At 35.0% G+C, this 15,585-nt stretch overlaps 1 protein-coding gene across 1 annotated transcript in view; it reads right to left on the reverse strand.

The window, feature by feature from the left end:
* LOC124639797 (transmembrane protein 205) overlaps nucleotides 1-11,708 on the reverse strand; it is a 42,317-nt gene extending 30,609 nt beyond the window's left edge. Inside the window, exon 1 of the mRNA XM_047177664.1 lies at nucleotides 11,421-11,708. Coding sequence (XP_047033620.1) covers nucleotides 11,421-11,668 — 248 coding nt within the window. The 5' untranslated portion in view covers nucleotides 11,669-11,708. The remainder of the gene's footprint in view (nucleotides 1-11,420) is intronic.
* Nucleotides 11,709-15,585: the final 3,877 nt, after the last annotated feature.

Raw genomic sequence — 15,585 nt, forward strand, 5'->3', positions numbered from 1 at the left:
GGATCCTGTCCCTTATGCCAGCGACTACGGGGTCAGCAAAATCAAAGATCTGAATCGTCTGATGTTGAATTTTAAGGGCCCGTTGACGGGAAAACAACGGAATACGCAAAATCATTCGAAACGTTCCATATATTTAACTTTTGTACGTCAACGGCAAAAGCACAGCAGACTAAACAAAACGCTAAGAACTAAAGCGCAATAGGCGTGACCATAGGGAGAAAAGTAGTGATTCTAATTAGTCCGCATTTAAGTGGTCTTTCTGAACGGACCCTTAAATAACAAAGTAGTGGTGACCTAGTGTTTAAAGAACCAATCTCTCAAGTATGAGTGTGTGATTTCGATTCCAGGTCTGTAAAGTACCTGCCAATGCAACTTTTCTTACTTCGTATGAATGATGACCGGTTTTTGGAGAAGCTGTCATTCCTAGTGTGTCCCGGCTGTCAATGAACATCCTTGGCAGTCGTTATGGGTAGTCAGAAGCTAGTAAGTGTGATCAGTTTTACCAAGAGGTATTGGGTTGAGCGGGTAACCGGGTTGTGGAGGTCAGATAAGCAGTCGTTTCTTGTAAAACACTGGTACTCAGTTGCATCGAAGCCGACCTTAACATAGTTGGGGAAAAGGCTCTTGAGGTAATAACAATAATAACAATGAGATTTAACGCAACAAAGTCGGAGAGTGGGGGCTCGACGTCACGTCTATGTAAAATTTGTACTAAGAAGTGACTTAACACAACATTCAAGCGTGTTGTATCTTCGTTGTTCTTTGTTTGTGAAAGAAAAGAAAAAATACTTGTCCATTATTTTAGGGTTATCTAAAAGACGGAATATTACTTTCTTTGATTCACCATGCTTATTTTGTATCAGTGAACGTCTCCGACTCGCGAGTAGCATATTCTTTACTTGAGAAGTTCTCTAGAGATATGGATGTAGATGCGTAAATTTTCCAATGACGGAGGCGCGCTTCGTGATCCGATGAGATTTCCTCGGAGCAAGTTGCAGACTGATGTTCTCGAACAGCATCAAGTCCTTCCAAACGCTCTTCGTATATCTTTGGGATCTTATGATTCTCTCCCTAGGAACATTGGAAAAAAGTCGACCTCTTTCTGGCCATGGTAATAGTTTTATTGTGGAGAAGATACCTGATCAATTAAAATCTAGCTGACTGCCCCCTCGCCCTCCGCGTTACTGAGCAGGCTACCCTGCTACGAAGATAAATGAAAAAGAATACAACCCTCAAATAGCATTAAAACTCGAACATTCATTCTATAAAGTTTTGTAGTAAAAGAGTAAAATTGAGGATGATATACCATCACCATTGAAAGTCTGTGCTAAACTATTACCGCCTTCACCGTTTGGAGGTACTTCCAGCTTATTATATGATTATACAGTGAAATTAGAGATAGCTTTCATTTCCACATCAGTTTTTTCTGATCTTCGATTCTCATAAGTCAACAGAAAATATACATCAGATCGAACAACTTTTGCTAAAACGTCATGCCTTTATATGCTATAGTTTAGCTGGGCTTCTGGAGTTCTACATCAGGTGTTTTAGATCTTCAATTTATAAGTCAACAGAGAGTGCTTATCAGATTGAACAACTTTTGCTAAAACGTCATACCCGTATATGCTACAGAGTAGCTGGGCTCTTGGGGTTCCACACCAGGTGTTTTAGATCTTCATTTTTTATAAGTCAACAGAGAGTGCTTATCAGATTGAACAACTTTTGCTAAAACGTCATACCCGTATATGCTACAGAGTAGCTGGGCTCTTGGGGTTCCACACCAGGTGTTTTAGATCTTCATTTTTTATAAGTTAACAGAGAGTGCTTATCAGATTGAACAACTTTTGCTAAAACGTCATACCCGTATATGCTACACAGTAGCTGGGCTCTTGGGGTTCCACACCCGGTGTTTTAGATCTTCATTTTTTATAAGTCAACAGAGAGTGCTTATCAGATTGAACAACTTTTGCTAAAACGTCATACCCGTATATGCTACAGTGTAGCTGGGCTCTTGGGGTTCCACATCAGGTGTTCCAGATCTTCAAATTTATTCTCTCAGCCAAAAATGCTCATCACGTGGAACAATGTTTGCCATGGCACCATTTTTGTATCTCTTATAGTTTTGTTGGTCTGTTGCAGTTCTGCACCAGGTCTTCAAGTTTCGAAGATAAATTATAGCCTATATGTTGCCCAGACTCTATACCGTTACAACAAAGAAAAAATCATTGAAATCCGTCCAGTAGTTCCGAAGATTAGCGTGTACAAACAAACAGACATACAGACATACAGACATACAGACATACAGACAAACAGACAGAATTTTTTTTTTGGATTTGTGCTCTATTACTGTTTCTGAACTCCACTCAATTATTATTTTTTTATTATATTCAATGTACAGACAAAGTTTTTTTACAGATTTATTATATGTATAGATAAGAGCAGTGACGTAGTTCGCTTGCAATCCTTATCACTAAGAGATTAGTTTTATGATCAGAATGCACTTTGATTCACTTTTCATTATCAAGGAATTACTTTCTTTAGTAATACTGCTGATATTAATTAATACATAGCTCACTATTATAGTAAGAAAATTAAAAAATGATTCATAGACACATTATGTGAAAGATTGCCGTCTCATCGGGCTATGAGAGAACTGGAATAGTGAGGGCACATTGATCTGCTTTTAGAACAATTGAATAGAAGATGCATTTTTGAACGAATAATTGGGAGCTGGCCAGATAGAAAGCTACAAATGAAGTAGGTAGCAGTTTTTTTGTCAATGATAGATTTCTTTTGTCAAAAGAAAAGTGATAAGATATACCTGTCATTTCTGGCTCCTGTCCTCTTAAATCTTATCTTTCAGTTTTAAAAGAAAGGTTTGTAACCTTTGTCACGGATATAAAGATGAAGAAGAGTATTTATCTTGTCATCACATAATTGATTTATCTCAGAAAAAAATTCATGTTGTCATGCTTGGAACACAAATTTATAACTAAGTTTTTACAGAAGTTATTTCATGATCTAAAAAAACCCATTTTCTGTCTTTTCAGTAAGAAGAATACCTACTCAAGATTTGTGGCTACTGAACGGTTCTTTGATACCTGGAAATCCTATTTTTATAATGAAGCGTCATAATTCTAAGTTCATACAAGGTTCAGACCAATACTCATACGCCTTGCATAAACACCGTCATTTATATTTCTCAGTTAATTTTCCAATGAAATCGTAAAATCTTCCATTGTTTTAGTAAATCTTACGTCAGTTAGGATTTGCCAATACGCAGATCTGTCACAAGTCAGTGATAACTGGAATCTATAAGATTCTTAGCTATATCAAAAGGACAGCATAAAGGACAGACTATTATTATATAAAGATTATTTATATATGTAGATTCTAATGTTTTTCGGTAGTCATAGTAACCAAGAGGTCACACTCAACCGTAGACTTTTGATAGAAGCTTTTTAATTTTGGAATCTACAATACAGGTTACAACCAAATAACGCTAAGTGTGTTAGTAAGCTTTTAATTTTTCAATTAACGATGTGCCTATAATTCTAATAAAATTACTTTTCGATCTTAGTATAATTTTATTTGCAAATAATAAGAAGCGTTATTTGCCAACCTTCACCGCTATAACTTTGATTTTGAGGTCATTCTGCACAATAGTCGATGGCCAGTCGATAATCCGTTAGCCAAATTATTTTGTTGCAAAAAGTGCAAAAAGCGCGATTGAAGATGATGGACAAATAACGTACCTATATTTTAAAAACCTATTTAGAAAAACAGTATCCTACATTTTAAAATAAGAAAACTGAAAAATTAAAGTAAGTTGTGATCAGTAGGTAAAATCTTAGTCATGGAATCTGTCTATGTTCCACTATGACATTATCAAATATCTTTCAATTTTATTACAGTTGGGTTTTTCATATTCATGTTTCATTTCAAATGAACTTCTAGAATTTAAGATAATCTATCATTTGGCGCTTAAAATCTGTCACAATCTTATCTATGGATGTCACTGACATTCAATCCGATAGAATTCTTTTTGTTCTTTACAGAAGAAAAAAGTGTACTCATTATTGTGTAACTGGGAAAAATATAAGGTATTTTAATTGTTTTCCATTTCCAAAATTTTTGTTACTGTCAAAAAATCCTTAACTATAGCTCACTTATTTCTGAAGTCATAGTAAGACCACATCCCGTTGGTTTTACCGACGCTAAAAATAAATGTTTCGCAATGCGAAACAATGCTAAGAAATAATCAATCATTCTTATCTCGTGACGATTTGATGTTTTCCTGAAAACCTATGTCTGACTTGTATGTATTACCTATATTATTATACAAGTCAATCAAGTCTGAACAGGCTTACCTACCTATGAAAATGTGTTCGGGAATAATTTCCTGAGAATTTCATAAGTTCGGAATAACAGTTCCTAAAATAAGGTTCTACAAAAATATGTTTTACAACTAGGGCAAACTGCAAAATATTTTTGACGCCATAGTATTTAATTCATATCAAAACCCAATCTTACATAAGCAAGCATTATTCTAGAACAAACACCTAAAAAGTCCCTACACCACAGCTACAATTTAGTCCAAATCTCACAATACTATTGGCCTATTTCCCAGTTCGCCCCCGAGTTGCTCACGCCCGCGCATTCAAAATGTCGGCACTCAGAGCATTCTACATATTGAGCTCATTGTTACGTAAGCAACGTCAGGTGCTTCACATAGTTTACAATGACAGCTTAGCAACGTGCTTATTATAATTAGGTACCTAGAACTGCATAGGTATATTATGCAATTCTGTAGGTATGGTGCAGGAATGGATTCTGAGTAAAATGAAATAACTAAGTTTAGTATTCCAGTAAGGAGTGATAAATACATATTTTATTTGCTTTTAAATGCTCACTTTGCTGCCAGTATATAGGTAGCTATTATTATTATTACAGGTAACTATAAAAGCAATTGGAAATCATGGAGCTATCTCGCATTTGGATACTTAAAGATCGGAAATTTCTAGAAGTTAAAGTCATAAGCATTTATTTCAAAAAGTACGGCCATTGCAGGCTCTAATGAAAAGTCAGACACTATATAGTAGTAAGATATTGCAAAACATATGAAAGTATATGAAAAATATTATTATAATTTCCATTCTCAAAAACAAACAAAACACGTCATCTTATCTACACAAGGCCTAAAAAACAAAAACAAGTGAACAAACAAACACGTTCTTCTAAGGGTGCGTCCACATCTGGCGAATGCGCCGCGAATGCGCAGCACGCGAGCCGATCGCGAGCTGTCCGCGAGCTGCGCGCGTGCAGTCACTGCAATAGTTCGGTGCGCCTCTTTAGCGCAACTCACGCAAGGCTCGTATAGAGCGCGCGAGCGGCGCGCGATCTGCGCGCAATCAGTTCTCGCCCTTACAGTTCCGTATATTGGCTCAGTACTATCGAAGATGGCAGACGTCGCGCGCCGCCTGCGCGCCGCTCGCGTGCGGCGCTTAGGTCGCGCGCGAGCTGCGCGCGTGCGGCGCAGAAGCGGCGCACGAACAAAAATGCACGCGCGCAGCTCGCGGACAGCTCGCGATCGGCTCGCGTGCTGCGCATTCGCGGCGCATTCGCCAGATGTGGACGCACCCTAAGGAAAGTCTAGATTATGTAGCTGTCAATATATCTAGCAATCTAGATAAATGTATCACGGACTCGGAAAAAGATGGATTGTCATTGTGACAATGTACACATACATTGGTTTTATTGAACCACTTCATGTTAAGTGCAGTAAGTACCTAGTATTAATCAGTCTAATTCCGATGCAATATAATGTCTAGAAGATAGTTTGTAGTGGGATAATTTAATATCAAATATGTAACGACATACAATAAATTGCACATGTCATTGCAATTGAAATGGGTTATTAGATAAGGCGTCTGTAAACTGGATGGCTTCCACCTCTATGCCTTTCTTATATTGAAAGATTTTTCCAAACCCAACTAGTAGTTCCAGAGATTAGTGCTTTCAAACATGGGAACAAAAAATCTCTTCAGCTTTAATGATACAGTAATTTTCCAAGAAAAATCTAAAGTTCCTACCAAAGTCTAGACAGAAATAAAAACTGAAGTCCAAAGGTGAATAAACTTGAAACTTGAGTACGAAAGCCGACCTCTATGAATCACAATACATTTAACAAAAATTATGCAACGATAACATTACTAATGTTATAATGTTATATCATTGATATAGCACTTGTTATAATTAGGTATTATTCACTCAAATTACTTGTACCTATAAAGTATTGATACAGCTGATTTGATTCATAAAGTTACTGATGTAAGGTTTATTTTTCTTTGTAACAGATAAGAGTGTAATGACACAGGAATTTTCTTGTATAAATCCAACCTTTTTTGGCATAACACAGGCAATAGACAATTTAATTGCTGCCATAAGCTAACCTATATCACCTGCTGTTTCATGGATAGGAAAGTGGAGATTTGTTAATTTAACTATTAACTTTAACTTTGCGTGGAAGTTAATATGTCTTTGATAAAATTAGTAGTAAGTGAAAACTGGTTTTGAAAATACTTTCGCCCACGCAATTCTATTCAACTACACATTCAGTAAAAGTAGAATTTGGACTTTGAAATCTTTCACTTGACAATCAACTGGCTAGGGCTACTATCTTAAATCCTACCAGTAAACCCTATCAACAAAGAATATATTTTTAGTACACTAGCTTACTAGATAAGTCTGTTATCAAAGGAGATACTATTAAAAGTAATTGTATAATTAATTGAAGGTGATCTATTTCAATCTTTATCTTTTTATTGATCTAATTCTGCAGTTATATTTAGTCTCATTACTAACTGAAGTGAAACTGCAGAGTCGTAATGATAATGCAGAGTTTATTTATAAACAAAAACAAGTTTATTACGAAAGCTGCTTCTATTTATATTAATGCAGAAAACTAGAACACATTAATCTTGTTAGACTTTTAAAGTTAGATTTTTAAATTTCCTGCTATCAAGTTCCTGTATTCATTGTCTGAAAATGGAAACTCGAAACACCTCACGTTTTGATGGCTGAAATACTTCATAACATGTGATTGTCGGACAACCGTGAGAACTGAAGGCACGAGCCCCTATTGAATAGCCATCACCAAAAGAACAATGCGTTTTCTGTCATCCTTATTAAATCGGTACAGAGACGATTTTTCTCTGCAGTTTTGCTTCAATAACTCTGCAGAATACAATAACATGATCACGAGGGTTATAAACAGTGCAGTGCTGGTGTTACGTGCCTGCAGACACGTTTTCAGGCCACGTACATCATGTTATGAGTATGTATATATGAGATCAGTTTCAGCAGTCATTATTACCAAGACTTGCAGAGATTCTATTGGCGCTTAAAACTCTGCAGCTTGACTTATGACCGTTTATTGACAACAATATTGTCTTTAGTTTTTTATGAGTGTCCTTAATTTCACGTGTTGTAAAGTTTATTGTTTTGTGGAAGATTTTAATGGAAACTTGACTAAAACAACCTATTTGTCTTCAGTCTTTGAAATGTGATACGTTACTTTGTTTTGGCATGACTTTCAATGTTTCTTTATTGCATCAATTTTCTTGAAAGCCGACTTTAGTTCAGTCTCACGTGAAATAGATAATGTTTGCAATGAGTAATGTATGTTTTTTTTCTTAGTATATAAACTAGTTTCTGTGGCCTCGTTTATCGTAGCTACTATGTATGTGTACACTCCAAATGTCTGTCTATCTGTCTCTTCCGTGTATATCCGGAACATTGCACTATGTTTTCCTGTTTATCATAGTAAAACATTATATTTATTTGTGCAACCACTTATAAAGTATTCACGCTTGTTTAAATAGCTGACGTCTAGTGTTATAAATAGATCGAAAATATTATTATTATTTATATATATAATAATTATATATATATATATAATTGTTATTTATTTGTACTGAAGATTAACGTGTTTAATGTGATAATAAAATGATAAGATTTTTGTTTCTAATACTGAAAAATATGTACATTACATTCTTAACTTTCTAATCTTTTCTTAAGGTTCATATTTGATTATACTGGTACTCAATCTTAAGTATTGATTGGAAGAGTCGAGATGGATAAATAAATATGTCCCATTTAAACATTGTTATCAATTAATACTATTTAACGTCCAGGCTATCACTATGCCGGCTATAATTAAAGGCCGAACAGTTGCATCATGCGGCTGCATTCCTTAGTAATTGCTTATGTATGGTCAGTATATAATATCTGTCACATGGGTGATGAAATTGTTCACCTAATTTTCCAAGTAAATATACGAGAAATAGTTGACAGCTGGATTATTACTAAGTAAAAAAAAAAAAGACAAAAATAGGTAGCCATCAGTAGCATATCTAGTACAGTAACTATTATAGTTATCTGTGGTACAGGGTTCAAGCTATGTTTAATATTCAAAAAGTTTTATAGTAATTACCTATTAGGTAAATATAGTGACTGTTATATGTATAAGTTAAAGAACATTCCCAATAAGATACAAATGAAATGAAAGCGTGCTCCAAAATGTGATTTGACCTTTTATGTGGTCGCGATTCAGAGCAACTGATTCGATTCTTTTTAGTGTAAAGCACTATTGCCTAATTTATTCACAATCGATTGTCATTCAATTTGAATGTTCAAGAGTTTCTATTTTTGTCTATTCAATTCCCATAATTCAAGAAATAGACCGTGTTAGCTGGAATTGTTAAAAAAACAGCATTTATTAAACAGAAAAGAACCGTAGAAAATTATTATCACGATCTACATTATTCCAATTAATGGTTACCCTTATCATTTCGCTATTTATCTAAAGAATGGATAATTTGCCGCCATATTTGAACCAAACCGTAACCAAAGACAAATCCAAGGTTAATTTTTAAAAGTGGTCCGAAACAAAAAGGTTCATGTGACAAATTGTCAACGTTTGAAACGAGTGAGTAGATTTAAGCTCATAATAAATTGTAGATTTTTAAATAATTATGCTAATATGTATTTAAATGGTTATTGTAAGACATGGTAGTCAATTAAAATTAACATAATCGTACAAAGATTCTCATTATTTATCCTTTAAAAATGTCAGACTTTAACAGTAACTTAAACATTTGTAAGCAGGAACTTCTCATATCCTTGTTTTACATTCCCAAAGTTGTTTTCTTAGAAAGAACCAATCTGAACTTTTTATATCAAAATCCTACTAATATTCGTGACAGACAGTAGACAGTCTGACCTCGGTTTAGGCTAGACATCTAGATCCGTTCCAATCAATGCCCAGTAACAGAATAATAGTAATTTATAATACAACTATTATCTCCATGGGAAGTATTTAAAATGGCGACAGTGACCGAGAAATGGTCTTATGAGCGATAGAGTTATGATTTTTTATGAACTAGAAGTTGACGCGGCACGATTTTTTTTATTGAAGATAAGTTTTGATTACCTAATTTTGTGATTTATATTGTTGCATATTTTATCTAAACATGTCTTTAGTTAAAAAATGTCTCTGGATATATTGAATGTTATCTATTTTCTAAAGTCCTCAGTTTGAGTGTAGTGTTATCCAAAAAAGAAAAAAAATGCAACGTCATTTACATTTTAGTCTATGGTATCTTTTAACAAGGAATAGGAACAATGGTTCCCAACTTATCTTAAACGGTAGTTAAGGCGAGTTCCAAAGAGTAAGTGGGTTTAGTAGTTTAAGATAATGGATCTAGGAAGTTCGAATATAATTTATCTATGATACCTGTCAACACAGCCCGTGTTAGTTGTTATCGTTTAAACAGATACGCATATCTTTGATTGACAGATTACAGAATTTGCGCAACTATGTACTTATTTAGTAAGGAAAAATTAATTGTTTGAAATTTTCTAACACCATTTGAAGTAAACGCTTTATTTTGAATTAATTTTTTTTAATGTAAAAGCGTATCCCGGTAATTTTAAAAATGGAAACCATTTTAATTTATTGATGTAGATTCTCAATTCAAAAACCTCAGTATGTCGTCGCATGGAATCATAAAGTCTGAAAGAAAGCAGGCCTACGTGCTCCGCCTAAGTCCAAAGTATAGTCCTAGAGATAACTTCTTTCACCGATCACGACATTTCAGGGCCCCGATTCTCCTAAGTTTATAATGTCAAAATCGAATAGAAATCGAATTGCAATATGATCGTAATAGCAGTTTTAACCATATTGGGCATTCTGCTACTAATAAAAGACCAATCGTATTCGATTGACATTTGATTGGTGTGCGATTGGTCTGCTATTTTGATGATTTTGGTCTATACGGTAGTTTGCTGTACAATCATTTTGCAATCGTAAATCATTTGCAGACAAAATGATTCATTATTGAATGACAGAAAAGGATAAAAAGGCTTATTTCAAAGAAAAAATAGCGGAATGCCACATACGCTTCAATCGTAATCGAGTCGGGATTGGATCTCAGTCGAATCGAGTCGAACGTCAATCGAAGGTCGCTTAAGTAAAATTAGGAGAATCGGGCCCCAGATTAAGTGGATCTGATCATCAATCCTTTGTGACACGCATCACGAGTTCCTGATAACGTGTAGCCGATGCAGGGTCAACGCTATCGACCATGCACTGACTGAGTGATTAATCCGCAACTGCGGATTAATTCAATCTATCTGTGGATTTAGTTAACAGAGAATTTCAGCAATAGCCCCTACAAGTTGTGTCAAATTGTGATCTCCAGTAAGCAAATTAACGATAGATATGATATTGAAAATAGCCGTAAGAGAAATTTCTAATTTAGATAAGCCGATGGAATGATTGATTCGTTCTCCATTAGGTAGTTTTCTATCCATTCACTGTTACTGTATGAGAGCAAAAAACATTATAAATGCGAAGGATGTATACGTATATTTGTTACCCTTTTACGCTAGAACAACTGATTGGATTTTCATGAAATTTGGCAATAATACTTATAGCTCATATAACTACATATTAACATAAACTTTCATACATGCCTGGGATCATAATAATATATGCCTGGGATCATGATAATTCCCTTAGTACACATGTTAAATCGCTGGAGGAAGTAACTATTAAAATCACAATGGATAATGGGAAAACTTATATTGCTTGTATCAATATCGGAAGTGCTAAAAGAAAATTTTCACACTCGGAAAAATTGCATCGACAAGCCATTTAACCGCTACAGCCGTCCGTCATGTCTATTGAAAACTACACACGTAATCATTCATGTGATAGATATTAATCGCCAAAATATTGTAATCACCACTTCAATAATAATTATTAGAGACAGTACATGATTTTTTTTTTAAGTCTAAATGACCTTTACGAAGAGAATGTTACGAACATAACCTAACAAAAAAGAAAGTGCGCTCACACGTATGCTTTCGTCTCCTGCAGGCGGACGAGGCCCTGCTTCATCAGGTCGTAGCCGATCTTCGAGTACTTGGTGGAGATAGCCAGCAGGTCGGGCTGGTACTCCACCTCTTGCTGCTTCTCGAGGTTGTTGGGGTCCGTCACAATGTTATGCTTCTTCTTCATTCGTTCTAAAGTACGCGAGGGTTTCGGCGCCGGCGCCACCACAGCCGGGGCCTCAATCACGTCACGGGTACACATATTACACATTTTTCGTCTACACACGTTGAACGCTCACTGACCGATTGGCCGACGCGCGCGCCTTTCGCGTATATAACTCGATGATTTTTTATCCCCACCACCGCGGTGTGACGCAAGGAGGTGTGCAGCGGGCGCAGGCGCCCTGATAACGCGGGAAATGTTTCATTGGAAATCATGCGCCGAGTTGTGACCCCTACGTGTGGCCACTGAATAGTTTTTTTTTCTAATTTAAAATTTAGAATGTGCAGTAATAAACCAAATTATTTTTTAAAACAATAGCATTATCTGTATTTTGGATGACCGGTAATTTTTGACCGAAACTAGAACATGTGATTTTAATCATGATTGAAATAAAATACATGAAAAAGGGTTGTTTGGGAAAGGTATTTATGATTATGAGTAGAATCACGTGTTTACGTTCTGTCACTAATTACCAGTCACCATATATAAACAGCTAGGCACACTTTCTCTCTCTTTTACTTCCAAACGTCGTAGATAATACACTGAACACATAATACACAATTCATTGTGACAAAGTAATGTAGAGTCTTTCAGACCAAAATAAAATTATCATCATCATCAATTTTCATGCATATTTTGTTCATCAGATTATGATAATTAATAGATATTTTATGTTATAGATATGAACAAAAACTATTAGCATTTTTCAATGAATATACGAATATCATCTAGTTTAAGTAGGAACCTAGAATAAAAAAAAAACTTTATGCATACGTGATAAGATTGAACAACTGCGCTTTTCCCAAAATTCGATGATGTAAGCTTACATGATGGTTTCCAGAGAACTACAGTCATAAAAAAACATATATTTTCGTAAACAAATGACGAATTTTAGAAGACGGATTTATTGTCATTTACAAGAACACGTACATGGGATGAATCTGATCATTATATGCATTTTCATTATTTACGTCATTATTTTAGATTTATGGACAGCCATATAAAATTATATACAAAGTAACGTACAAACCGTTGTCTTGTCTAGAAAAAGAAAATCATATAAGACGCAAAAATTAATTACTGTTTTCGACTTTTTCCGGACGATGACAGATTGTCACCAAAATGGAAATTGCTAGAAACTACCCAGCTTTTCTATTACAAAGTCACTTCAAGAAGATCAATAGGAATATTAACTTGTAAGCATAAATAAAGTAATCTTTCTCATAACATGTTTAACTACGTAAGAATCTCCAGACTAACTGATAGTAACAATAAATATTTTTAGTGTTGTTAGTCGCAGACAGGCGCCATGACTACAGGTTAAGGTCCACGCACTGATAACGATAATTTCTTAAAAGTGTTTAGTTAAACCTCTATTACCAGAATTTAGTTAACGATAATTTCTTTGTTTAATATTTTCCAGGTATCTGTGGAGATCAAAGGGGGAGGCCTATGTTCAGCAGTGGACGTCCTATGGCTGAGATGATGATGATGATGATGATGATGAATATTTTTCAGATTATAGTCTTGAAGGGATTCACATGTTTTCATAAACACTGTATGATATAAGCTCTTGCTTATTTGGAAATATGGTACTTACACAGTTAATAGTAAATTCTGATTTAACGTAGAATGAAAAAGCTACAAAAAGGAAAATTAAGGAAGCCCTTTGCTGCCTCGGTCGTATTGAGTACCTAGTGATTTGTTTCTACTGTCTCGTGAAGTGACTGGTAGCTTCAGAGCAGTAAACCTATTTGACAAGAACTGTAGATCTCTTTAATGACTCATAACTCATAATAGAGCCAATCGATGTCTGTGCCCAGTCTATTAAAAAGTACTTAGGAATGCGAAGATTCCATAACTAGAAACATTATTTCACTCCCAAAGATGTGCCATTAGATAAGCTTAAAATTATGACTCATTTACCTAAAATAATTAGTCAAACATAAACCACCTAGGCATATATCACCCGTATGCTATTAATGAATTATGTGCAAGAAAATCTCGTGTTCTGAAGTCTAAATAAAAGCTATTTATTAGCACATCTGTCGTCACATGACTTATGACGTCACAACTGACCCGTGGGTGTAGTAACCACATCATAGATATCAAGTGTATCGTCAGAGATATAAATGTTTGACATTTATAGGTTTCTATAGAATCGCAATTAATAAAATATTCATTTATTCATCAAACAGGTGACAAAAATAGGTTTTCAAAGAAAATGTAACATAAAAAGTAGTTATTTGCGAGGTGTGCCTGAATCAATCAAATTATGTCCAAATGTTAATGTAAAGCTACTGTAGAGCCATAATATTGCAGTTATAAATTCGATTGCGTCGGAGGAATGAAGCATAGAATAAGAATAATCTATGTAGTAGCTTTCTTTCTTCTAGGGATCCTTGATCCCACATTTACATTCTTCTTCTTATTATTTCCACAACAACAAGCCCTAGTGTCAGAATTCGACGACTTAATGGATTCTGGGTAATAGATCAGAACCCTGGTGTTACGTCTACCAGGCGTAACTCCGTCAACCTACTCAGGTTATCAGGAACGGGGGATCTCTCGTATGGCAGTCGCTTTTACCACCTCTAGGCCATTGGTCAGTATCATCCTCCGAGCCTTTTTCCCAACTATGTTGGGGTCGGCTTCCAGTCTAACCGAATGTAGCCATTGGTCAGTATGTGGTCAGTATATTGATCTTGACGTAAGCACTTGTCAAGGGATTCACACAATGTCTCAACATATTTCATAAGACATCGGTTTATTGGTTCTTAGATTAACGTCGACATACTTACCATTGTTGTAATCTTAGTAATTGTAAACGATTAGTATTTGTTTAGATAGTAAAACGATTAATTTTTATTGTTTTAAGTGGAAAAGTTAATAGCTATTAGAGATTTTAAAATGTAGCCTAAAACTCCACCCTGATTGAGAAGATATGCGTATTTCAATATTGATTATGAAAAAGGCCAAAATCTTCAGGAAATTTTATCATAATATGTATTATATTACTGTGTTTGAACTTAATTTTCTGCAGGTTTCTTAGAGTTCAAAATAACGAGCAAAAACTAATTTTATTTGAATGACAATGACCCTTATCTGAGCAACAACATTTTCAAAATTTTCCCAAAAGCTAGAACTGTATCAGGCTGAATAGATTTATCAAAAAAGTGACAAGTGAAAGTGAGTGAGTGATATATCAGTAAACTTTTATCAGGAAAGAAAAGCGTCAACAATTTTCACTGACACGTGTAAAATAAGCACCTAAGTGAAAATAAGTTTGTTCGTTTTGTGCATTTTTAATTTACCCTACCTCAATCGAATCTCTTTGCTTTAAGGTTGGCTTAGAAGACCCAATTCTGAGTTATGCTCGCCGTTGTGCATAGACTGCCTCTACGTGTGTTTTTCATATTAAGTGTGCAACAAATAATAATAATAATGGAAAGACACAGAATCACAGTACAGTGAGGAAAAACTTGACCTATGTATCGGAGAGGCCTCTGTCGATATCTTATCAATGATAAGACTTACTTTATCTCTGAGAAAAGTCTGCCAATGATCGGGGCACGGCTCACAGTTTCCAAGGACGACAGTTTTCATGAAACGATGACTCTTTAGCCAAAATACTGCGCAGTTTCTTTACTGTTATCTTAAACTGTGGATAAAGGCGTTAGTCAGATGGAATAGTACGAAATTCGAGTCAGAAATGATAAAAATATTTTTCATGTACTTTTTAGGGTGTCAACAATCTATAAATAAGGTGTTTACTTAAATTAGTATAGTTTCATTGATCACGTCTACAATTGATGATGGTGATGATGACCACATACACACACACACACACACACACATACCAAATATTAAAATTATCTAGATTTAAGTTATTAATTAATGATTAAAATTGTAAGATACAAAAGGGCGGCACCTCCTGGCACAGGCATCTATATGCTTAAAAGGAG

This window comes from Helicoverpa zea, chromosome 1 (assembly GCF_022581195.2).
Source record: "Helicoverpa zea isolate HzStark_Cry1AcR chromosome 1, ilHelZeax1.1, whole genome shotgun sequence".
Taxonomy (NCBI): Eukaryota; Metazoa; Arthropoda; class Insecta; order Lepidoptera; family Noctuidae; genus Helicoverpa; species Helicoverpa zea.